We start from the raw sequence: 26,700 nt of genomic DNA, 5'->3' as shown, positions 1-26,700 counted from the left end.
TCATGCCGTTCCTAAAAAATAGGCACCATGTTAAAGGCTGCCATCAGTTTGGCATGAGAGTTTACCCTAGGTTTTGACAGGCATAAGTCCTCGGGCCCAAAGTTGTGCATGGGAATTGGCTTTAAGCGCTATTCTTTAAATGGTGCTCTGCACGATGTGCCCTTTGTAGAATGCTGGTTTACCGCACATCTTTACAACACCTAACTTTGGGTCCCATTTACTGAATCTCTCTCAATATACACATGGTTCAGTGTTTTCCATCTTGTTTTTGTTTTATTTAGTTTAGTTTATTAAAAATTTGATACACCACCCTTCACAATCACATCAGAGCGGTGTGCAATAGTCAAATTAAACCAAGAGGAAAAAAATTGCAAAATTCAAGAAAAAGAAAGAGTATTAAAATAAAATAAAATGAGATTAAAATCAAAATGGAGTAAAAAATAAATTTAAATAATTTAATTAAAGGGTCCTTTTACAAAGGCACGCTAGCTTTTTTAGCACACTCATGAGTGTCTCTAGTTTTTAGTAAATTAAGTAGACTGTGGCTCCAATCTATGGATGGTATCAAAGGGAAAGGCTAGTTTAAACAGGTGGGCTTTCAACAAAGACTTAAAAGGACCAAAGGATTGTTCAGAATGGAGGGTTAACGGGAGAAGGATTCCAAAGATAAAAGAAAGCAGAGTGATGTGTGGATTCCAGAGGGGACAAATGGATCAGAGGGATAGAAAGTGGCAGGCAAAGAGAAAATGGTGTGGGCGAGAAGGGATTTAAGAAGAAAGGAGAGCAGTGAGGTATGAAGGGTGTGGGGGGGGGGGGGGGGGTGATTGCCAAAGTGAAGAGCCTTAAATGCCAGAGTGAGCAGCTTAAACTGAATTTAAATCTGACCTCAGCGAATGTGCTGTTCCACATGATCGTCTTTTCATTCATAGTAAATTCCTGCTCTGGTAGAGCATAAGAGTTATAGCTTCCAACAATTTCATTAATCTGTGTCCCATCAGGTAGAAGGACATTGCTTACAATATCATATCCAATGGCAAGATCTCCATTCTCATCAAAAAAGAGTTCCTCACCCAGAACGTTCTTAAAGTGGAGGTTCTTCAGATAATGATGAAGCTAATGAAAATGAGAAACATATTTATTAGTGAGGTTCACTGCAGGGATACTCTGCTAATTTCAAGCACATACAATCTGCTCTTGATTTTAGGGACATGTTTTCATTTTGAAGCAACATTAGGATGGAGCTTTTTTTGAAGAGGGTCCCTTGTCATGGAATGACCCCCAAGGTGCCTCTACCGTTGGCAGTGTCTATGATATACATGTAGGCAGTGGTGTACTGGTAAATATTTAACAACAGGCTCTCTTCCCTGTCCACTTCTGCATCCCTACCCCAAATTTCAGAGCTGGCTATAGCTGGGGAGAGAGCCTGAGGGGGGGGGGGGGGGGGGGGGCAATGCATTACTCTCTCCAGGCAAAAAAAAAATTTTAATGCTCCCAGGTTCCAATCTAATTCATGTGTAATGTGGGATAAAATGCCATAAATAAGTAAATAAATATTAACTTTTAATGTTGAGCACCTGATTCTCAAAGTGGACATATTCCAAACACTAAAATGAAAATAAAATGATTTTTTCTACCTTTGTTGTCCGGTGACTTTGTTTTTCTGATCATGCTGGCCCAGTATCTGATTCTGCTGCTATCTGTCCTCTTAACTCCATTTCCAGGGCTTCCTTTCCATTTATTTCTTTACTTTCCTCCTTTCTTCTTCATTTCTTGCCCTATATCCATAAGTAAAAGCTGGATCCTCTGCAGACTTACATAAGTACATAAGTACATAAGTACATAAGTAGTGCCATACTGGGAAAGACCAAAGGTCCATCTAGCCCAGCATCCTGTCACCGACAGTGGCCAATCCAGGTCAAGGGCACCTGGCACGCTCCCCAAACGTAAAAACATTCCAGACAAGTTATACCTAAAAATGAGGAATTTTTCCAGTCCATTTAATAGCGGTCTATGGACTTGTCCTTTAGGAATCTATCTAACCCCTTTTTAAACTCCGTCAAGCTAACCGCCCGTACCACGTTCTCCGGCAATGAATTCCAGAGTCTAATTACACGTTGGGTGAAGAAAAATTTTCTCCGATTTGTTTTAAATTTACCACACTGTAGCTTCAACTCATGCCCTCTAGTCCTAGTATTTTTGGATAGCGTGAACAGTCGCTTCACATCCACCCGATCCATTCCACTCATTATTTTATACACTTCTATCATATCTCCCCTCAGCCGTCTCTTCTCCAAGCTGAAAAGCCCTAGCCTTCTCAGCCTCTCTTCATAGGAAAGTCGTCCCATCCCCACTATCATTTTCGTCGCCCTTCGCTGTACCTTTTCCAATTCTACTATATCTTTTTTGAGATACGGAGACCAGTACTGAACACAATACTCCAGGTGCGGTCGCACCATGGAGCGATACAACGGCATTATAACATCCGCACACCTGGACTCCATACCCTTCTTAATAACACCCAACATTCTATTCGCTTTCCTAGCCGCAGCAGCACACTGAGCAGAAGGTTTCAGCGTATCATCGACGACGACACCCAGATCCCTTTCTTGATCCGTAACTCCTAACGCGGAACCTTGCAAGACGTAGCTATAATTCGGGTTCCTCTTACCCACATGCATCCGCATATGCATATGCATAAGTAATGCCATACTGGGAAAAGACCAAGGGTCCTTCGAGCCCAGCATCCTGTCCACGACAGCGGCCAATCCAGGCCATGGGCACCTGGCAAGCTTCCCAAACGTACAAACATTCTATACATGTTATTCCCGGAATTGTGGATTTTTCCCAAGTCCATTTAGTAGCGGTTTATGGACTTGTCCTTTAGGAAACTGTCCAACCCCTTTTTAAACTCTGCTAAGCTAACCGCCTTCACCACTTTCTCCGGCAATGAATTCCAGAGTTTAATTATACGTTGGGTGAAGAAACATTTTCTCCGATTTGTTTTAAATTTACTACACTGTAGTTTAATCGCATGCCCCCTAGTCCTAGTATTTTTGGAAAGCGTGAATAGATGCTTCACATCCACCTGTTCCACTCCACTCATTATTTTATATACCTCTATCATGTCTCACCTCAGCCGTCTCTTCTCCAAACTGAATAGCCCTAGCCTCCTTAATCTTTCTTCATAGGGAAGTCGTCCCATCCCCGCTATCATTTTAGTCGCCCTTCGCTGCACCTTTTCCAATTCTACTATATCTTTCTTGAGATGCAGCGACCAAAACTGAACACAATACTCAAGGTGCGGTCACACCATGGAGCGATACAACGGCATTATAACATCCTCACACCTGTTTTCCATACCTTTCCTAATAATACCCAACATTCTATTCGCTTTCCTAGCTGCAGCAGCACACTGAGCAGAAGGTTTCAGTGTATTATCGACGACGACACCCAGATTCCTTTCTTGGTCCTTAACTCCTAATGTGGAACCTTGCATGATGTAGCTATAATTCGGATTCTTTTTTCCCACATGCATCACCTTGCACTTGCTCACATTAAATGTCATCTGCCATTTAGCCGCCCAGTCTCCCAGTCTCGTAAGGTCTTCTTGTAATTTTTCACAATCCTGTCGCGATTTAATAACTTTGAATAACTTTGTGTCATCAGCAAATTTAATTACCTCACTAGTTACTCCCATCTCTAAATCATTTATAAATATATTAAAAAGCAGCGGTCCTAGCACAGACCCCTGAGGAACCCCACTAACTACCCTTTTCCATTGTGAATACTGCCCATTTAAACCCACTCTCTGTTTCCTATCCTTCAACCAGTTTTTAATCCACAATAGGACATTTCCTCCTAACCCATGACCCTCCAATTTCCTCTGTAGCCTTTCATGAGGTACCTTGTCAAACGCCTTTTGAAAATCCAGATACACAATATCAACCGATTCCCCTTTGTCCACATGTTTGTTTACTCCTTCAAAGAATTGAAGTAAATTGGTCAGGCAAGATTTCCCCACACAAAAGCCGTGCTGACTTGGTCTTAGTAATCCATGTCCTCGGATGTGCTCTGTAATTTTGTTTTTAATAATAGCCTCTACCATTTTCCCCGGCACTGACATCAGACTCACCGGTCTATAATTTCCCGGATCTCCCCTGGAGCCTTTTTTGAAAATCGGCGTTACATTGGCCACCCTCCAATCTTCCGGTACCACGCTCGATTTTAAGGATAAGTTGCATATCACTAGCAGTAGCTCCGCAGGCTCATTTTTCAGTTCTATCAGTGGATCCAGCTTCTGCCTATTTTCTCCATCCATGTGCAGTTTTTCTCCTCTCTTCCTTTTCCCTCATCTCAGCTCCTTCCTCCCATCCATCCATGTCCAGCATTTCTTCTCTCTCCCTTCCCTCTCCTCCATCCATGTCCAGCATTTTTCCTCTCTCCCCTCCATCCAGGTCTAGCATTTTTCCTCTCTCCATTCCCCTACATCCATGAGCAGCTCCTTCCTCTGTATTCCCTCCCCTCCATCCATGTCCAGAATTTCTTCTGTCTCCCCTCTATCCATGTGCATCTCCTTCCTGTCTTCCCTCCCCTCCATCCATCCAGAATTTCTCCTGCCCTCCCCTCCATCCATCCATGTCCAGCAACCCTGCTCTCTTCCCTGCCCTCCCCTCCATCCACCCATGTCCATCAACTCTCCTCTCCCCTGCCCTCCATCCATCTATCCATCCATATCCAGCAATTCTCCTCTCTTCCCTGCCCCCTCCATCCATTCCTATCCAGCAATTCTCCTCTCTCCCCTCCCCTCTCCCTCTCGCTCCTGCTTCCATCCATGTCCAGGTATTCTCCTTTGCCCCATCCTCCCCTCCCATTCATGTCCTCCTGCACGCCCTCTTCTCCCCCCAACATCCCTCTTTTTGTTCCTGCCACCCTGCGTGGTTTAAATCTTTTATTTACCTCCGTCGCAGCGGCCACATCAGTGAAAGCCTTGCCCGTCTTTAGCCTTCCCTTCGTTCTCTCTCAGTGTCCCGCCCTCACGGAAAGAGGAGATGATGTCAGAAGAAGGCAGGACACTGAGAGGGAATGAAGGGAAGGCTAGAGATGGGCAGGGCTTTCACTGATGCGGCCGCTGCGATGGAGGTAAATAAAAGATTTAAACCCCCCAGGGCGGTGCGGGCGCAGGCAAATGGGCTGTGGGAGGTGAGGTAAGTGGCAGTAAGCATGGCTTGTGGCACCCTCCAGCCATGCTTACCTCGCTTACCGGGTTGCGCCGGATCTGGAGAGCTGGATCGCCATGCCAGAACAACCGGCTCGCAAGATGTTAAAAATTTTAACAACTGGCTCTTGCGAGCTGGTGCAAGCCGGCTCTAGCACACCACTGCATGTAGGGCTAGGTTCTATTTATGCAGCCTAAAAAATCAGCATTAGAAAAAAAAATACAACTAGACATATTCTATACACTACGACTAAATTTAAGCGTGTTTTATAGACTACACCTAGTGTCTAAAGTTCGGCATGGTTTATAGAATATGCCTAATGCCTCTCCCTGTGACTAAATGTAGGTGTGGCCGTTTATACCAAGTAAAACTTCTCCATGTACATTCCCAAGTCTATCTTTGGCGCACAGTAGGTTTATTCTATAACACTGCATATAAATTTTAGGAACACCCACGATCTACCTATGCTCCTCCCCCTTATGAGATCTGCATGGTAGAATTTATATGCATCACTTTATAGAATACGCTTAGCAAGTTGTGTGCATAAATTCTAATTATTGCTGTTAATTGCTTGATAAGGTCTGATTATTGGTACTGATTGATTGTTAACCAATGAAGGGAAAGGTAAATGGGAATTAATATACTGTCTCTTTGTGGGGGGGAGGGGGGTTGCAATTACATTCAAAATGGTGTATAGAGTATATATATATTTACTTACTTATACCTGGTGCAATACAGGGCCCAGAATCACAAAGAACTGCAGTGGGAATTGAACGCAGTTGCCCATGTTCAAAGTCCCCTACACTAACCACTAGGCTACTCCTCCCCTCCACGCTTGCATGCACTATTCATCTGCTGAAATTGCATATGTAACTTTAGTCACCATATATAGAATATGGGGGGGGGGGGGGTTAATGTGTATTGTTTTATTCTAATAAAGATTTAATTTAAATAAAAGGCTTATGGTATATTTATGTTTATTATTTCCATTGCTATATAAGTGCTTTAAATAAAAACATGATATCCAAAATAAAATCATTGAAAAGAATTCCATAAAATTAATAGAACAGAACTCATTCATACAAAACAAGCAGAAGGTCACAATAAAATAAGAGGCTGCTGAGTTCCCAGTCTCCTTGTCACCCCATGCTATTAGCTACTTCAAAATAATGAGTTTTAAGCTAGATTTTAAAATTAGCAAATGATGGTTCTGACCGGATATATGATGGAAGAGCATTGGAGCTAAAAGAGAGAGAGTTCCTCAGTCAGCTGAGAGCAAATTGACTTAGCCTACATTTCTTCTTTTACTTTCATTTCTCTATCTTACAATTGTAACAGAGTTATCTTTGCCCTAATAGTTTAATGTAATTTTTCTGCCTGTCAGGAAGTGCAATATAACAAGATGAAGAAATCATAAACCACCACACCTCTAATATTTTCTGATGCTTTCTCTCTGCTGGTGTTTTTGCTGCTGTTTTACTGGTACTGGGTCTGAGGAAAGGACATTATCATAGGCGCCCCGTATAAGAGGCTTAGCCTCCCCAGCCCAACTGTGACCTTCTTCCCCTGCTGCCCCCATAAGCGCAAGGCTCCTTCCCTCCCGACTCAGCTCCCCGACTGGCAGCCCGACTCCACTCCATTCATCCCCCCCGCGCATGTTTTAGCTTTTGTGGCAGCAACATCAATGAGGAAGAAGGCACTGTGGGCTTGCCTCCAGCTCCAGCTTCTCCCTTCCCTCTTCACACAGTGTCCCGCCTTCTGTGATGATGCATTTCCTGTTTCCGCGAGGGCAGGGCACTATGTGAAGAGGGAAGGGAGAAGCTGGAGGCGAGCCTGCAGTGCCTTGTTCTTTACTGATGTCGCTGCCATGGACAGTAAAAGGGTTAAACGCTTGGGGGGGGGGCAGGAAGGAACGGAGAGGAGGGATGTCGGGGAGCTGAGGGAGGGCAGGGAGAATCGCTGGACATGGAGAAGAGGGGAGGGGAGGGCAGGGGAGAGAGAACAGATCGCTGGATATGGAGAGGAGGGGAGGGCAGGGGAGAGAAGACATCGCTGGAGAGGAGGGGAGGACAGGGGGAGAGAACAGATCTCTGGACATGGAGAGAAGGGGAGGGCAGGGGAGAGAAGAGATCGCTGGTGAGGAGGGGATGGCAGGGGGAGAGAACAGATCGCTGGACATGGAGAGAAGGGAAGGGCAGAAAAGAGATTGCTGGAGAGGAGGGGAGGGCAAGGGAGAATTGCTGGCCATGGATGGATGGAGGGGAGGGCAGGGGAGAGAGGAGAATTGCTGAACATGGGATGGATACAGGGGAGGGCAGGGGGAGAAAAGGGGAGGGCAGGGGGAGAAAAGGGGAGGGCAGGGGGAGAGAAGAGATCCCTGGACATGGATGGATAGGGCAGGGGAGAGAGAAGAATTGCTGGACATGGATGGATGGATGGAGGGGAGGGAAGTCAGGAAGGAGATGCACATGGATGGAGGGGAAGGAAGGGAGGAGAAATGCTAGACATGGATGGAGTGGAGGGCAGGGAAGAAAGGAGAAATGTCGGACAAGGATGGAGGGAAGGAAAGACAAAGGAAGGAAATGCACAACGATGGAGTGGAAGGGAGAGAGGAGAAATGCTGATCATAGATGGAGGGGAGGGAAGACAGAGGAAGTAGATGCACATGGAGGGAGGGGAGGGGAGTGAGGAGAAATGCTGGATATGGATGGATGGGAAATTGCTGAATTTAAGGGCTGGATTGGAACACTGAGGGCAGATGTTGAAACTGGAGAAAGGATAGGGACAGGGCTACAGATGGTAGAGAGGACGTATAAGGACACAGAAGGATGGTGGACATGGTGAGAGAAAAAAATATCAAATGGAAAGAAGACACTGCATAAAACAGAAGACACTGGGACCAAAGCTAATAGAAAAACTAAATGCTCAGACAGCAAAGGTAGAAAACATTTTTTTATTCAGAATTTATTAATTGGAATATGTCAGCTTTTGGAAATGTGCATCTGTGATATTTTACATGCAAGTTTCAATTTTTCTAGTATTGCTGCATGCTGAGTCTGACTTTTTGAGGTAACTTTCCAGTTCAGTATTTTGCCTTCATATTTTTGTTATTTTTGTTACATTTGTACCCCGCGCTTTCCCACTCATTGCAGGCTCAATGCGGCTTACATGGGGCAATGAAGGGTTAAGTGACTTGCCCAGAATCACAAGGAGCTGCCTGTGCCTGAATATCTGTTGTGTCATGTGTTTTTCATGCATGATCAAGATGCAGTATTCTGCTAGCATTTAGTATTTGCAGCCCTTTTTGTTTTTTGTTTCACTAGGTTGTGCACTGGTGTTTTAGAGCCCAGTGTAATTACAGTGCTGACTTTCCACGCATAAAGTTGTAGCTCGTCCTGTCCTTGGAATTAGTGCTGTTATGGTTTGGTAAGGTTATGAGTGTGTTTTTGCACAAGTTTGTATATAGTGTTTTGCAGTGGAGAGATTGTATGTTGGCCTTGATCATGAGGAAGGTTAGAAATCAGCCTACAACTACAAGGGGGGAACTTGTCAATGATCTCAAGGCAGCTGGGACCACTGTCACCACGAAAACCATTGGTAACACATTACGACATAACGGATTGCAATCCTGCAGTGCCCGCAAGGTCCCCCTGCTCCGGAAGGCACATGTGACGGCCCGTCTGAAGTTTGCCAGTGAACACCTGGATGATGCCGAGAGTGATTGGGAGAAGGTGCTGTGGTCAGATGAGACAAAAATTGAGCTCTTTGGCATGAACTCAACTCGCCGTGTTTGGAGGAAGAGAAATGCTGCCTATGACCCAAAGAACACCGTCCCCACTGTCAAGCATGGAGGTGGAAATGTTATGTTTTGGGGGTGTTTCTCTGCTAAGGGCACAGGACTACTTCACCGCATCAATGGGAGAATGGATGGGGCCATGTACCGTACAATTCTGAGTGACAACCTCCTTCCCTCCGCCAGGGCCTTAAAAATGGGTCGTGGCTGGGTCTTCCAGCACGACAATGACCCAAAACATACAGCCAAGGCAACAAAGGAGTGGCTCAGGAAGAAGCACATTAGGGTCATGGAGTGGCCTAGCCAGTCACCAGACCTTAATCCCATTGAAAACTTATGGAGGGAGCTGAAGCTGCGAGTTGCCAAGCGACAGCCCAGAACTCTTAATGATTTAGAGATGATCTGCAAAGAGGAGTGGACCAAAATTCCTCCTGACATGTGTGCAAACCTCATCATCAACTACAGAAGACGTCTGACCGCTGTGCTTGCCAACAAGGGTTTTGCCACCAAGTATTAGGTCTTGTTTGCCAGAGGGATTAAATACTTATTTCCCTCTGCAGAATGCAAATAAATTCATATACTTTCCACAATGTGATTTTCCGGATTTAATTTGTGATGTGCTATCTCTCACTGTTACCAATAACCTACCCTTCAATTATGGGCTGCTCATGTCTTTGTCAGTGGGCAAACTTACAAAATCAGCAAGGGATCAAATACTTATTTCCCCCACTGTATGGCATAGTTGAAATGGGGATTATTGTTGCTTATAATATTCAATACTCTATTTGGTAAATCTGAATGATATACCATTCGAAATTCTGAAGGGAAGGTCCATGTTACTCTGTAACTGTGCAGGGGATCGAGATGGCTATGCCTTCCACACGATAGAGGGGGCCTTCTGGAGCATGGATATTGCGAGCCACGCAGGTACCCGTGAATACAGACAGCAGCAGGCGGTTCCCTGGATCTTTCATCTTGGCACCTTTCGATGGAGCAATTAAAAGAAAAAGATACAAATGCTTTACAAGGAAACAAGGAAGCCAACATTTTTAGGCATGAGTTCTGTCTTTTCTTTTGATCTTCCTCCCTTCGTTTCTTGACTTAGAGTAACTCTTCCCTCTCCTCCATCCATGTCCAGCATTTCTTCTCTCTCCCTGCCCTCCCCTCCATCCACCCACCCATGTCCAGCAACCCTCCTCTCCCCCCAGCCACCCATGCCCAGCGATTCTCTCTTCTCCCCTGCCCCCCTCCAGTCACCTATACCCAGCGATTCTCTCCTCTCCCCTGCCTCCCTCCAGCCACCTGTGCCCAGCGATTCTCCTCACTCCTCTGCCCCCCCTCCAGCCACCCAGGTTGTCCAGTGGATTCTTTGGGGCAGGCAGGAAAGATCCCCAGTCTTTCCTGCCCGCTGCTGGCGCTGACTCTCCCGCGGCGCTACTGCATCACTCTTCAAAATGGCCACTGAGACTTACAAGGGCGGCCTCCAAGACTTCAGCAGAAGTGTCGCGAGGCCACCCTGGAAGTCTCAGCGGCCATTTTTAAAGAGCGATCTGGCAGCGGGAGAGGGTCAGCGCCGGCAGCAGGCAGGCAAGACTGGGGATCTTTCCTGCCTGCCCCGAAGAATCCGTTGCCTTCGTCAGATATGACTGGGATCCTGTAGCTCAAGGGAGGGAGGGAGAAGAGCCGGCTTGCCCTGAAGACATAGGCGCCCGGTATAAGAGGCTTGGGGAGGCTAAGCCTCCGCAGCCAGAAGTGCAGCAAGGGCGGGGTGGTGGGCGGACCGTGCGATCCCCGTAAAGTGCGGTATCACTTCTCCCCCGCCGCTCCTGTCACGTCGGCTTTCAACTTCGAGGCTTCCGATCTTTGCCCCCCCCCCCCCCCCCCGTCTGGTGCAGTGTCGCATCTCCCCCTCCACTCCTGTACGTCGTCTTTCAACTTCGAGGCTTCCTTCCGGTAGCATCAGCAGCATCAGCAATGATGTAAGCGCTGCTTTCAGCCTGCCCCGGAAGCACTCTCTGTACAGCTTCCCGCGTAGGAGAGACGCTGTCCAGAGAAGGCTTCTGGGGCAGGCTGAAAGCAGCGCTTACATCATTGCTGATGCTGCTGCTGCTACCAGAAGGAAGCCTCGAAGTTGAAAGACGACGTACAGGAGCGAAGGGGGAGAGCGATACCGCACTAGTCCGGTTGGTGGGTGGGGGTGGGAAGCGATGCCGGCCAGCCAGCCAGCCAGCCAGCTGCCAGACCAAAGGGAAAGGGGGGTGGAGAGAGGAGGATGTGAGATGCCACATCTAAAGGGAAGAGGGAGGAAGAAAAGCAATAGCAGGGCATGGGAATGGGAAAAAGGAGGGGGTGGAGAAAGGAGTGAGAGTGATGGAAGCAAGAAGGGGAGGCAAGAGAAAGGTGGGATGCATGAAGGAGAGGAGAGATGCATGAAGACGCTGGAGGAGAGAGAAAATGGAAAAGTGCAGGGGAGAGTCAGGGACATGCAAAAGAGCAGGGGAGAGCCAGAGAGAGTTGGGGAGAGAAAAAGGGGACATGGAAAAGAGCAGGGGAGAGCCAGAGAGAAAATGCTGGATGGAAGAGGGGTACAGAGAGAGAGATTAGTGGAAAGATGGGGAGAGAAAGAAGGGACATGGGCAGGAGAGAGAGAGAGAAGCTACTGGGGGAGACCCTAGCTGTCAGACGGAGAAATGCTGAATGAAAGGAGGGAGAAAGAGGGAAAATGCTGGAAGGAGGGGGCAAAAAGAGGGAAGACACTGGACTTAAGGGTAGGGAGTGAAAGAGGAAAGACACTGGAAGGATGGGGATAGAGAGGACATGCTGAATGGAAAAGGGTTGAGAGAGAGAACTGTTTAGAAGGAAGGGGAGATAGAGGGAGACAATGGATGGAAGGAGAGGGAGACAATAGACAAAAGGATTGGGAGAGGGTAATGGGTAGAAGGATGGAGAGAGAAAGAGGAATGACACTGGATGGAAGGGTAGAAGAGAAAGAGGGAAGGTGCTGGACATGGATGGACGGAGGGGAGGGAAGAGAGGAGAAATCTGGACATGGATGTAGTGGAGGGCAGGGAAGACAGGAGAAATGTTGGATAAGGATGGAGGGAAGGAAAGACAAAGGAAGGAGATGTACACGGATGGAGTGGAAGGGAGAGAGGAGAAATGCTGGACATAAATGGAGGGGAGGAAAGACAGAGGAAGTTCATGCACATGGATGGAGGGGAGGGGAGACATGCTGGATTTGGATGGAGGGGAAATTGCTGAATTTAAGGGCTGGATTGGAACACTTTGAGGGCAGATGCTGAAACTGGAGAAAGGATAGAGACAGGGCTACAGGTGGTAGACAGGACGCATAAGGACAGAGGAGGATGGTGGACATGTTGAGAGAAAAAATATCAAATGGAAAGAAGACACTGGGACCAAAGCGAATAGAAAAACTAAATGATCAGACAACAAAGGTAGAAAAAAGTATTTTATTCAGAATTTATTAACTGGAATATGTCAGCTTTTGGAAATGTGCATCTGTGATATTTTGCATGTAAGTTTCAATTTTTCTAGTATTGCTGCATGCCGAGTCTGACTTCTTGAGGTAACTTTCCAGTTTTGCCTTCATATCTGTTGTGTCATGTGTTTTTCATGTGTAATCAAGGTGCAGTATTCTACTAGTGTGTAGTATTTACAGCCCTTTTTGGTTTGTTTGTTTTTTTGTTTCACTTGGTTGTGTACTGGTGTTTTAGAGCCCAGAGTAATTACAGTGCTGCCTTTCCACGCATAAGGTTGTAGCTTGTCCTGTCCTTGGACATATGATACATATGATACATATCTAATATCTAAATTTAATAAAAGGTATTAATTGTGACTATTTTATTTTTACTTATTTTTTTTCTGTTAATTGTGGCTATAAGCTCCGCCCCTGGCTCCACCCCTAACCCCGCCCCCTTTAGCCTCCCCAAACAGTTGGGCCACCGACCGCCTATGCCTGAAGAACAACCGGCTCTTATGAGCCGGTGCGAGCTGGCTCCAGCACACCACCGGACGGACCTCACAAAAAAGGTGCAGGTACACTGTACCGGTGCGTACCAGCACAAAAAAAGCACTGTATGGTACAATAAGGTTCTGAGTGTGTTTTTGCACAAAGTTGTGCATAGTGTTTTGCAGTTGAACGATTGTGGTTAGTATATGCTTTGAGCAATCACTTTATTCTTTGACATATGATACATATCTAATATCTAAATTTAATAAAAGGTATTAATTATAACTATTTTATTTGTACTTTTTTTTTTCTGTGTGTTGTCAGACAATTATGGATGTAAGCTCTGCCCCTGGCCCCACCCCTAACCCCACTCCCTTTAGCCTCCCCAAACAGTTGGGCCACCGACCGCCTATGAAGGACAAAAGATTAACAGCCAAGTGAATCATTTGCAATCTTCTAATACCTGCTCTACATTTAGAGGGGGGGTCCTTCTTTACCACTTGGCTTGTTAGCACTCACATTTTGCAGACCCTCCTCAGCAAATAAACTGTTAATATCTGATGCTTCTGAGGGAAATTTCAGAAATGAGGATTCATCAGAATCTGTATTTGGCAAAAGCTACTCCGTGACCTTCTCAGCAGACAGTAGAGGTTGCCTCCTGCTCCACCCTGTTGGCTTTATATGTTGCTGATCTTCTGTTCGCTCACCCTGTGTTGCCACTGCCTTCCTTCACCTCTCTGTGGAGTTAGGAGCAAAAAACTAGTCTTGAAGCTGCAGATATTCATACTCTATTCCTTACAACAATCTCTCTTACTCTTCTAGTAAGCTTCTGCAGATGTAGAACTTTCTCTTTGTTCCTCCCTATAATGCCGCTGCTGGACCGAGATCATAAGGACATAAGAGTTGCCCTACTGAGTCAGATCAAGGGTTCATCTAGCCCAGTATTCTGTTTCCAACAGTGGTCAGTTCAGGTTACAAGTACCTGGCAGGGTCCCCAAAAGGAATGTTCCATGATACTTAATTCCATGGTTAAAGCAGTGGCTTTCCCAGGTTGCCTTAATAACAGTTTATGAACTTTTCCTCCAGGAATTTATTCAAACTTTTTAAAAACACAGCTACATTAATTGCTTTTACCATTTGCTTCAGTAATGTGTTCCAGAGCTTAGGCTAGTACCTTTCTCTGATTCACTCTATCTGAGTGCAAAGAAATAATGAACTGCTCTGCTTACACTTTCCTGAGGACATCACTACTTATGGAATTTACTACTACTACTTATCATTTCTAAAGTGCTACTAAACGTATGCAGCGCTGTACACTTGAACATGAAGAGACAGTCCCTGCTCGACAGAGCTTACAATCTAATTAGGACAAACAGGACAAACAAGAGATAAGGGAATATTAAAGTGAGGATGATAAAATAAGGGTTCTGAACAAGTGAATAAGGGTTAGGAGTAAAAAGCAGCATCAAAAAGGTGGGCTTTTAGCTTAGATTTGAAGACGGCCAGAGATGGAGCTTGACGTACCGGCTCAGGAAGCCTATTCCAGGCATATGGTGCAGCAAGATAAAAGGAACGGAGTCTGGAGTTAGCAGTGGAGGAGAAGGGTGCAGATAAGAGAGATTTACCCAGTGAACGGAGTTCCCAGGGAGGAATGTAGGGAGAGATGAGAGTGGAGAGGTACTGAGGAGCTGCAGAGTGAATGCACTTATAGGTCAATAAGAGGAGTTTGAACTGTATGCGGAAACGGATAGGAAGCCAGTGAAGTGACTTGAGGAGAGGGCTAATATGAGCATAACGACACTGGCAGAATATTAGTCGTGCAGCAGAATTTTGAACAGATTGAAGAGGAGAGAGATAGCTAAGTGGGATACCTGTGAGAAGTAAGTTGCAATAGTCTAAGCGAGAGGTGATAAGAGTGTGGATGAGGTTTCTGGTAGTGTGCTCAGAAAGGAAAGTGCAAATTTTGCTGATATTATACAGAAAGAAACGACAGGTTTTAGCACTCTGCTGAATATGTGCAGAGAAGGAGAGGGAGGAGACGAAGATGACCCCAAGGTTACGAGCTGAAGAGACAGGAAGGATGAGAGTGTTGTCCACAGAAATAGAGAATGGAGGAGGAGGAGAGGTTGGTTTAGGGGGAAAGATGAGAAGCTCAGTCTTGGTCATGTTTAGTTTCAGATGGCACTGAGACATCCAGGCAGCAATGTCAGACAGGCAGGCTGATACTTTGGCCTGGATTTCGGCTGAAATTTCTGGTGTGGAGAGGTAGATCTGGGAGTCATCAGCGTAAAGATGATACTGAAAACCATGGGATGAGATCAGAGTACCAAGGGAAGAAGTATAGATGGAGAAAAGAAGAGGTCCCAGGACAGATCCCTGAGGTACCCCAACAGACAGTGAGAAAGAAGTAGAGGAGGATCCACTAGAGTATACACTAAAGGTATGCGGGGAGAGATAAGAAGGAAACCAGGAAAGAACAGAGCCCTGAAATCCAAGTGAGGACAGCGTATCAAGGAGTAGGCTGTGATTAACAGTGTCAAAAGCAGCAGATAGATTGAGAAGGATGAGGATAGAATAGAGACCTTTGGATCTGGCCAGGAACAGATCATTGGAGACTTTAACAAGCGCTGTTTCAATTGAATGAAGGGGGCAAAAGCCAGATTGAAGTGGATCAAGAATAGCTTGAGATGAAAGAAAGTCAAGGCAACAGCACGTTCAAGTATCTTGGATAGGAAAGGGAGGAGGGAGATGGGGCGATAGTTGGAAGGAAAGGTAGGGTCCAATGAAGGTTTTTTAAGGAGTGGTGTGACTACGGCATGTTTGAAGGCATCAGGAATAGTCGCAGTGGACAGTGAAAGATTGAGGATATGACAGATAAAAGGGATGACAATAGGAGAGATAGTGTTAAGTAGATGGGTGGGAATAGGATCAGAGGAACAGATAGTTAGTTTCGAGGAGGAAATAAGATGTGTAGTTTCCTCTTCAGTGATTTCAGAAATGGAAGAAAAGGAGGCAGGGGTTGGAGAGTTGAGAGAATGGACTAAGGGAAGGAGAGATAGAGGTGACCTGGTTGAGAATTCAAGTTTAATCTTGTGAACCTTATCATGAAAGAACTCAGCCAGAGTCTGGGGAAAGTGAGGGGGGGGGGGGGGGGGGGGTTGGAGGTTAAGGCACTTTGAGGGTTTGAGCCAAGAGAATTTGTCAACTGGATGTAATAGTCCTGTTTGTCAAGTAAAAGAGCAGACTGGAAGGAGGTCAGCAATAATTTGAAATGTATGAAGACAGCATGGGCATGGTATTTCAGCCAAAGGCGTTCGGCAGGGCAGACACAGGAACGTAGGTAGCGGATTCTAGAGGTCAGCCAAGGCTGGGGTTTGGTATGTTTTACAGAACTGGGAATGGGAGGAGCGAGAGTATCCAGAGCAGAGGAGAGAATAGTATTATAGGAAGAGACAGCCTCATTGACAGACTTGGATAACATAGTGGTAGAGAAGAGATTTGAAACACTGAAGGACAGAGTAGAAGGGTCAATAGCATGAAGACTCCTAAATATATTGGTTAAGATTGGGGAGGAGGGTGTTTAAGTGTGAAAGTTATCAGATGATGGTCAGAGAGAGGAAGAGTTGAGGCACAGAAACTGGAGAGTGAGAGTTTGAGAAGAGGATAAGATCAAGACAGTGGCCATTCTGGTGAGTGGGAGCAGTGGAGCACAGTTGAATTTGAGGGAAGAATCATAAGCATAGGCTTGTTTAGCTGCTTGTCAATGTTTTTGCAAAACTGCAGAAGTGCCTTGTGCTTTTGTCTTCTCCTTTTCTCAAACAAGCTCCAGTTTGTCCAATCTCTCCCATCTCTTGGGCTGTGTCTGAGCTGAAAATAAATGCAATGAATAAGGATTTGATTCAGACTAGCCCAAATTTGTTGTACATTGCCATTCTTCCAAACCATAACTGCACCTGCTTAACAAATTTACAAGTATAAAGATTAGATTTACCAGTGGGCAGTTATTTTAAAGATTAACAATTTTGAAAGGATGTACACCTAAACTTTGCAGCCCATTTTGAAATGGAAAAAGTTATACAATCTTTTTGCTTGCAAAGGAAGCCAAATTTTCAAAATCATCTTGCTTCAGATCCCCTTATTTGCAAAGTAGGTAGAGTTTGACATTCAGCATTATTTAACCAGGCAGGATCCTCTCTTGCCTAGTTAAATAGCACTCTGCAGCTTAGTGCCACGGAGTCTTGGCTAACTGACTCTGCTACAGCACTATTTGATTAGTGCCAAGGCAGTCCAGGGGCAGAGATGGGCTGTACTTGGAAGTTATTAGACCCCTGCTGGTATTCAGTGCCAGTGGCTGGATAACTAAGAAACACAGAAAAATGAAAGCAAATAAACCCATATGGCCTATCAAATTTGCCCATCCATGCCATCTACTCTCCTTATCACTCCCTTAGAGATTCTATGTTCTTGTCCCAAGTTCTCTTGAATACAGATACTGTTTTTGCATCCACCACTTCTATCGTGAGGCTGTTCTATGAATTCACCACGTTTTCCATGGAGATGTATTTCCATAGGTTACTCCTGAGTCTATCCCCTTTCACCTTCATACTATGCCTCCTTGTTCCAGAGCTTCCTTTCAATTGAAAGAAACTCACATCCTGTGCATTTGTGCTGTCTAGATATTTAAATGTCTCTATCATATCTCCCCTCTCCCACATTTCTTCCAAAGTATGTATATTGAGATCTTTAAGTCTGTCACCATAACCTTTAAGACAAAGACCACTCATCATTTTAGTAACCGCCCCCTGGACCATCACCATCTTATTTTATATCTTTTTGAAGGTGTGGTCTCCAGAACTGTAAATAATGTTCTAAATTATTATACAGGGGCATCATCACCTCCTTTTTCCTACTGCAAATTCCTCTCCCTATGCACCCAAGCATTCTTCTAGCTTTCAATGTTGCCTTTTCAACCTGTTTGGCCTCTAAGATCATCACACCCAAGGTCCTGCTCCTCTTTCATGCACAAAAGGTCTTCACTCCCCTAAACTGTACCGTTCCCTCCGGTTTATGCAGCCCAAATGCATGACCCTTCATTTTTTAGACTTAAATCTTAGCTGCCTTATTCTAGACCATTTCTCTAGCTTCACTAGGTCCTTCCTCATGTTATCCATACCATCAGAGGTGTCTACCATATTGCAGATTTTGGTATCCTCCCCAAAGAGGCAAATCTTACCAGACAGCCCTTTGGCAATATTGCTTACAAAATGTTAAAAAGAACCGGCACAAGTCCTGAACCTTGTGGCACACCTTTGGTAAAATCCCTTTTCCTCAGAATGAGCTCTATTTACCACTACCCTCTGTCACCTTCCACTCAACCAGTTTCTAGCCCAGTCAGTCACTTTAGAGCCCATATCGAGGGTACTCAGTTTATTTATTAGTCGTCTTTGGGGAACCGTGTCAAAGGTTTTGCTAAAATCTAAATGCATCACATCTAGCCTTCTCTCTCAATCCAACTCTCTGGTCACCCAGTCAAAGAAATTAATTAGATTTGTCTGACAAGACCTGTCTCTATTGAAATCATTTTACCTCGGGTCCTGTAATCCATTGGATTCCAAAAACATTACTATTCTCTTCTTTAAAAGCGTTTCCATAAATTTACTTACAACAAAAGTCAGACTTATCGGCCTGTAGTTTCCAACCTCTTCCTTAGTTCCATATCTGCTCTCTTAGGTCCTCTGGGACCACTCCCAATTCTAGAGAAGCATTGAAAAGGTCAGCCACTAGAACTTCCTTCAGTACCCTCGAATGTATGCCATCTAGCAACATCGCTTTGTCCACCTTGGTTTAGCAAGTACCTCACAAATACAGTTTTCTGAAAATCATTCAGGCACTACCACCCCCCTCCATTCCTATTTGTGTTTATCTTCTGTAGTCCTGCTTCCGGCCCTTCATCTGTGAACACAGAACAGAATATTTGTTAAGCAATTCCACCTTATCTTTATCAGCTTCAACATATTCCTTCTTTTCATCTTTGAGTCTCACAATGACACTTTTGCACTTCCTCCTATCACTAACATATCTAAAAAATATATCTGTATATCCTGTCCCTCCATTTTATCGTATTGGCTATTTTTTTCTATTTGCATCTTTGCTTTCCTGACCATTCTACCAGCTTCTCTTAACTTTCCCAGATATTGTCATCAGTCTTCCACTTTTTGCGATCTCTTGTAGTTTATAAAGGTTAACCTCTTTTTTAGTTGCTACTTTTAGAACTAAAGTGGCCTTCTTTTCCTCTTACTTTTCTTTACTTTCCTTACAGTTTTGCCCTTCTTTCCAACTTCTTCCAGATGTTCCCATCCAGACAACAATTCCTTGAGTTAATCCCCCATGTGAACAAAGTTTTTTTTTTGTCTAGAATCTTCACTTTTGATAAACTCTCTCCACATTTATCTCCTGAAGCCTGGGTCTGAAAGCAACAAATTGCTTCCGGATCTTTATGGTATTCTTGCTCAAATCTAGGTGAAATAGTAGAACACTGCCCTTGTGTTTCACTGACGCTCTCATTCCGACGCACTGTAAAATTTCCGTGACTTGTGTATATCTCAGCACTTTCATTACTATAGTCCATTATGTTGACCACATTGTGCTGGGACCGGTGTGTGTGCTCCAGCTCAAAATCATTAGTAAACTGACGACCTGGAATATCAGGAATGAACTTTTCCAAAAATATGTTTGACCTCTCTGAATTTTCAGGGAGACCTCATGAGCATGTAAGGGTCCACACTAATTTTAATGATGCTGCATAGTTTATATGTGTCATTCTATGTTGTATTATATTATATAATGCTGCTTCTCATTAATTTATCTAACCATTGCAACTGTATAATTGCTTTATTATTATGAGGTGCTGTTCACCATTATGTTATAATTATAATAATTTAATAGGCATGTATATATGCTCCGTTACTAATTCTTTCTATATTCATATACACTTAAGATTGTAGTTGTTATCATAATTAAGAATTTTATTTCACTATCATTCCATCTAATAGGGGTCAGTGTCAGGTTGCTGTTTTTCCCTTGGTCTCATCAACTCGTGGTTTATACATTACATATTGCATCTATCTGAATCCTACATAAATCCCAATCAGGTTTCAGACCATAACACAGCACTGAAATGTTCCTAACCACTCTGATAACAAAGTTCAGAAGCTTAATAAGCCATGGTCAGAATATACTATTAATTCAATTCGACATGTCAAGTGCATTCGATCTAGTAGACCACACAACACTGATGAACCTGCTCGATTACATGGGAGTCAGTGGCACAATGGCCGCATGGTTCAACAGCTTCCTAAAGACTAGATCCTACATTGTAAAGATGTCCAACCAGCTATCAACCTCCTGGATCTCTAACTGTGGGGTATTACAGGGTTCACCAATATCATCAACACTGTTCAATGTATTGATGGCTCCACTCAGAAAAAAACTAGAGATCACGGGTTTTAACCCATTCATTTACACAGATGATGTCACCATTTACATACCTTTCAAAAACAATATCACAGAAATAATGACAAAGTCAAAACATGTCTGGACCTTATAGAAAACTGGGCATAAACTTTCAAACTCAAATTAAATAGAGAAAAAAAAACAAATTCCTGGTACTGTCAAGCCCACATAACTACTACTACTACTATTTAGCATTTCTATAGCGCTACAAGGCGTACGCAGCGCTGCACAAACATAGAAGAAAGACAGTCCCTGCTCAAAGAGCTTACAATCTAATAGACAAAAAATAAAGTAAGCAAATCAAATCAATTAATGTGTACAGGAAGGAGGAGAGGAGGGTAGGTGGAGGCGAGTGGTTACAAGTGGTTACGAGTCAAAAGCAATGTTAAAGAGGTGGGCTTTCAGTTTAGATTTAAAGGTGGCCAAGGATGGGGCAAGACGTAGGGGCTCAGGAAGTTTATTCCAGGCGTAGGGTGCAGCAAGACAGAAGGCGCGAAGTCTGGAGTTGGCAGTAGTGGAGAAGGGAACAGATAAGAAAGATTTATCCATGGAGCGGTGTGCACGGGAAGGGTTGTAGGGAAGGACGAGTGTGGAGAGATATGGGGAGCAGCAGAGTGAGTACATTTATAGGTTAGTAGAAGAAGTTTGAACAGGATGCGAAAACGGATAGGGAGCCAGTGAAGCGACTTGAGGAGAGGGGTAGTATGAGTAAAGCGACCCTGGCGGAAGACGAGATGGGCAGCAGAGTTTTGAACCGATTGGAGAGGGGTGAGGTGACTAAGTGGGAGGCCAGCAAGAAGCAGATTGCAGTAGTCTAAACAAGAGGTGACAAGGGTGTGGATGAGGGTTTTGGTAGAGTGCTCGGAAAGAAAGGGGCGGATTTTATGGATATTGTAAAGAAAGAAATGACAGGTCTTGGCGATCTGCTGGATATGAGCAGAGAAGGAGAGAGAAGAGTCAAAGATGACCCCAAGGTTTCGAGCTGAGGAGACAGGGAGAATGAGAGAGTCATCAACAGAAATAGAAAACGGGGGGAGTGGGGAGGTGGGTTTGGGGGGAAAAATGAGAAGCTCGGTTTTGGTCATGTTTAATTTCAGGTGGCATTGAGACATCCAGACAGCAATGTCAGACAAGCACGCTCAAACTTTGGTTTGGATGCAAGGTGAGATATCAGGGGTAGAAAGGTAGATTTGGGAGTCATCAGCATAGAGATGGTAGGAAAAGCCATGGGATGAGATTAATGAACCAAGGGAAGAAGTGCTCAGTCCACCAAAACTTCACAATAAACCACCAAACATACCAAATTGAAACATAATTAAAAATACTAGGAATCATTCCTGACAAACACCAAACTAGATAGTCAAATATTAGCAGTAACAACAAAACGAACTAGATTACTGCAATGCAGCATACGTTAGTTTCAAGGAAAGCACACTGAAATTGCTGCAAACCATCCAAAACACAGCGGCAAGGCTAATTTTCAAGAAGTCAAAATATGAAGAGCTACTTCACTACTCGAAGCACTACACTGGCTGCCAATCAAGGCAAGGCTGATCTTCAAAGTGAGTACCATCATCTACAAAATATTATTTGGTTTGTCTTCAGAATACATAATAGACCTGATAAAACTATCCCCAAGAAATGCAAGCCCAGAAACCAGAAGCTACCTAGCTCTTCACCTATCCAACTATAGAAATATAACTTACAAATCTATCTACATGGACAGATTTAACTACCTGGGCGCCAAATGGTGGAACTCAATACCAAAGATCACAAGAAGCATCATGAAGTATCTTCAATTTAGAAAAGAACTGAAAACATACCTCTTTAAAAAAATTCTACAACAAATAACTTAGCTATCATTGTCCTTTCCAATTACTAATCATAAACTATCCTATAAGCCCCGAACAAAAGATAAATTGTAATTGTAAGCATCACCATAAGTCTCAACCAAACCGTAAAATGTAAACCAATACTGTAACTGTAAACCAGAATGTAATTTTAAGTCACTTTGAACCAAAACTTGTTTTTGGTAACAGTTGGATACAAGAATGCATAAATAAAATAAACGCATATTGTTGTGTTTTTTTATAACGCCCTTTCATATTCTCAGCTGCAAAGGTATGCTTCTCTAGTATATCCCATACTTTTCTAATAACTACACAACTGATTGGAGTTAACCTTAACAATATTTTATAAGAATGGCTGTCACCTTCATTTCATTGAATGTTAAAGGATTCAACAACCCTATAAAAAGAAAAAAAAATCCTTAACTCACTGTCACCAGATTTTATACTCTTTCAGGAAACACATTTAAATGTGGCTGAATCTGCTAAGCTATGAACCAAATGGTCCCTACCAACAAGTTTTTCTCCAGCAGATTGCAACCCCCCCCCCCCCCCCCAAAAATAAACAATGGAGTAGCCACTTCTAGTTCTCTGCTTTGACATCTCCAAACTCTTCAGAACTCTGTTGCTCATTTACTTTTCAGAGCCCGCAAGTTTGATCATGTCACAGTGCTTCTTGCGTACCTTCACTGGCTTCCAATGCTATACTGTCCTCAGTTCAATTCTTTGTTTAGCTCATAGAGCTTTTCACACAGGTTCCCCTTCCTATCTATAATCTTTTAACATACCTTATATTCCCACTCGTGCTCTTAGGTCTCTTGACTCAAATTGTCTTGTTTCACCTTCACCTCGGATGGCCCACTATGAATCGACCTAGTCTGTATTTTTTTTTTCTGGCCCCTCATCTCTGGAATAGTCTCCCTTTTGATATTAGAGGGGAACCTTCATTTCCCCAAATTCAAGATACTTTTAAAAATGCATTTTTATTGTTCGGCCTTCAGCCATGACCTTGTCATGTTTAAGCTTTGAGCTTGGTGTCCTGCGTGCACGGTCTCTGGCATCTCAGTCAGGGGCGTAGCCACGGGCGGGCCCGGGTGGGCCTGGGCCCACACAATTTCGGGTCAGGCCCACCCAGCAGCAAAGTTCCTGAAGGCGATTCTACTCGCAGGCTCCACTCGCAGTCACAGCGATTCCCACACGCTGCCTGCCAGTGCCGGCTGCCGCTCAATCTCCTTGCGCTACTAAGCGCTAACCCGGAAGTCTGTCCGGGTTAGCGCTTAGTAGCGCAAGGAGATTGTTGAGCGGCAGCCGGCAGGCAGCATGTGGGAATCGCTGCGACTGCGAGCGGAGCCTGCGAGTAGAATCGCCATCAGGAACACTGCTGCTGGGCAGGCCTGCAAGGAGGGTGAGATGCTGCAGCTGCACGGGGGGGGGGGGGGGGGGGGGAGGGATGATGGGGGAAAGATGTTGCATGGGGGAGGGAAGACGGGGGACACAGCAGCTGCACGGGGGGGGGGGGGGAAATGGAAAGATGAGGCTTGGTTGGTGGGTGAGGGAGATGCACGGGGAAAAAGGGAGAGATGCAGCAAAGGGGTGAAGGGGTGAGGAAGGGAGAAGTCTTGGCTGTGTATGAGGTGGAGGGGAGGGACACATGCTGCATACAGAGGGGATAGGTGGGGAGGGGGAGAAATGGTAAGCATAGGGGTTATGGAAAGGAGGGAGAAATGGTGGGTATAGTGGTGGAGGGAGGGCGGAGCAGAGAAAATTTTGTGCCCACCCACTTTGGGCTCAGGCCCACCCAAAACTGGCTGTCTGGCTATGCCACTGATCTCAGTGATTCCTTCCTATGGTATGTGTGGTTCTGTCCTATCAGTTTACGGAGTTTTTTTCTTGTATGTTTTTATTCTTTTTTAATGTTTGTTAATCGCTGTGATCAATGCTGTTGCAACAGCGGTATATCAAGTTTTAATAAACTATAAACGCCATGCAATTGATATCTCAAGACAGTGATACTGCTGGACGCTGGGTTGAAGTAAAAGTCACTATCAGGGGCAACCCCTTGATCATAATGAACATATGTGCTCCTAATTCTGATAGCCCTGATTTCTTTCACACTGTTGCTGACGTAATATCTAATGAAGGTGACTCATCATATATTCTATGGGGAAATTTTAATTTAATCCAAAATCCTGAAATCTAGAAAATTTGTATATCCTTTCAAAAAATATAAGGCTTGGTCAGTTCTACAGATGTAATGATGCAACCACATTTACAAGATGTTTGGCACCTTATGCACAATAATGAGAGGGATTACTCATTTTATTCCCCGTAACACAATTCATATTCCAGAATAGATTTTTTGGCGATATCCAGCTTACTTTTAGATAAAAAAATACCACTCCAATATTGCAAGAATCACACTATCAGATCATGTACACATAAAGTTAGATTCTATATATGGTACCCAAAAATTCCACATGGAAAAAAATATGCCTAGGTGTATTCTGTAAAGTACACCTACATTTTATAGAATAGGCTTAAATTACTCTTCTGTATATAGAATAACACCGAGCACCTCCCCACATGACCAAATGTAGTCATGGCCATGTACACCATGTTTTACTTGGTGTAAATCCCAACGGTCCCAATGCAGTTAGTTTAGCGGGGTTTAAAAAAGGTTTGGATAGCTTTCTACTACTACTACTACTACTACTACTACTATTTAGCATTTCTATAGCGCTACAAGGCATACGCAGCGCTGCACAAACATAGAAGAAAGACAGTCCCTGCTCAAAGAGCTTACAATCTAATAGACAAAAAATAAATAAAGTAAGCAAATCAAATCAATTAATGTGAACGGGAAGGAAGAGAGGAGGGTAGGTGGAGGCGAGTGGTTACAAGTGGTTATGAGTCAAAAGCAATGTTAAAGAGGTGGGCTTTCAGTCTAGATTTAAAGGTGGCCAAGGATGGGGCAAGACGTAGGGGCTCAGGAAGTTTATTCCAGGCGTAGGGTGCAGCGAGACAGAAGGCGCGAAGTCTGGAGTTGGCAATAGTGGAGAAGGGAACAGATAAGAAGGATTTATCCATGGAGCGGAGTGCATGGGAAGGGGTGTAGGGAAGGATGAGTGTGGAGAGATACTGGGGAGCAGCAGAGTGAATACATTTATAGGTCAGTAGAAGAAGTTTGAACAGGATGCGAAAACGGATAGGGAGCCAGTGAAGGGTCTTGAGGAGAGGGGTAGTATGAGTAAAGCGACCCTGGCGGAAGATGAGACGGGCAGCAGAGTTTTGAACCGACTGGAGAGGGGAGAGGTGACTAAGTGGGAGGCCAGCAAGAAGCAGATTGCAGTAGTCTAAACGAGAGGTGACAAGGGTGTGGATGAGGGTTTTGGTAGAGTGCTCGGAAAGAAAGGGGCGGATTTTATGGATGTTGTAAAGAAAGAAATGACAGGTCTTGGCGATCTGCTGGATATGAGCAGAGAAGGAGAGAGAAGAGTCAAAGATGACCCCAAGGTTTCGAGCTGAGGAGACAGGGAGAATGAGAGAGCCATCAACAGAAATAGAAAACGGGGGGAGCGGGGAGGTGGGTTTGGGGGGGAAAATGAGAAGCTCGGTTTTGGTCATATTTAATTTCAGGTGGCGTTGAGACATCCAGACAGCAATGTCAGACAAGCACGCTGAAACTTTGGTTTGGATGCAAGGTGAAATATCAGGGGTAGAAAGGTAGATTTGGGAGTCATCAGCATAGAGATGGTAGGAAAAGCCATGGGATGAGATTAATGAGCCAAGGGAAGAAGTGTAGATAGAAAAGAGGAGGGGACCAAGAACAGAACCCTGAGGTACGCCGACAGGCAGAGGGATAGAAGTAGAAGAGGATCCACCAGAGTGAACACTAAAGGTGCGGAGGGAGAGGTAGGAAGAGAACCAGGAAAGGGCAGAGCCCTGGAATCCAAGTGAGGACAGGGTATCGAGAAGTATGCTGTGATCGACAGTGTCAAAAGCAGCGGAAAGATCAAGAAGAATGAGGATGGAATATTGACCTCTGGATTTAGCCAGTAATAGGTCATTGGAGACTTTAGTAAGCGCAGTTTCGGTTGAGTGGAGAGGGCGAAAACCAGATTGTAGTGGGTCAAGAATAGCATGTGAGGAGAGAAAATCAAGGCAGCGGCGGTGAACAGCACGCTCAAGTAATTTGGAGAGAAAAGGAAGGAGGGAGATGGGTCGGTAATTAGAGGGACAAGTCCATAAGCCATTATTTCTGGGATAAGCAGCATAAAATGTATGAAGTGTATTAGCAATATAGTCATCATTATGGTGATCTGAAGAATTCTATGAGTGGTACCTATACTTTCTGATAAGATG

The 26,700-nt window shown here is 44.5% G+C and overlaps 1 protein-coding gene across 1 annotated transcript in view; it reads right to left on the bottom strand.

The window, feature by feature from the left end:
• The window catches only part of LOC115464509 (vomeronasal type-2 receptor 26-like), a 60,600-nt gene that overhangs the window by 9,639 nt on the left and 24,261 nt on the right, over positions 1-26,700 (bottom strand). Inside the window, exon 3 of the mRNA XM_030194875.1 lies at positions 886-1,113. Within this exon, the coding sequence (XP_030050735.1) occupies positions 886-1,113 (228 nt within the window). The remainder of the gene's footprint in view (positions 1-885; positions 1,114-26,700) is intronic.

This window comes from Microcaecilia unicolor, chromosome 3 (assembly GCF_901765095.1).
Source record: "Microcaecilia unicolor chromosome 3, aMicUni1.1, whole genome shotgun sequence".
In the NCBI taxonomy this organism is placed as follows: domain Eukaryota; kingdom Metazoa; phylum Chordata; class Amphibia; order Gymnophiona; family Siphonopidae; genus Microcaecilia; species Microcaecilia unicolor.
Note: the sequence above shows the minus strand (reverse complement) of the source record. Positions and strands in the feature narration are given on the sequence as shown.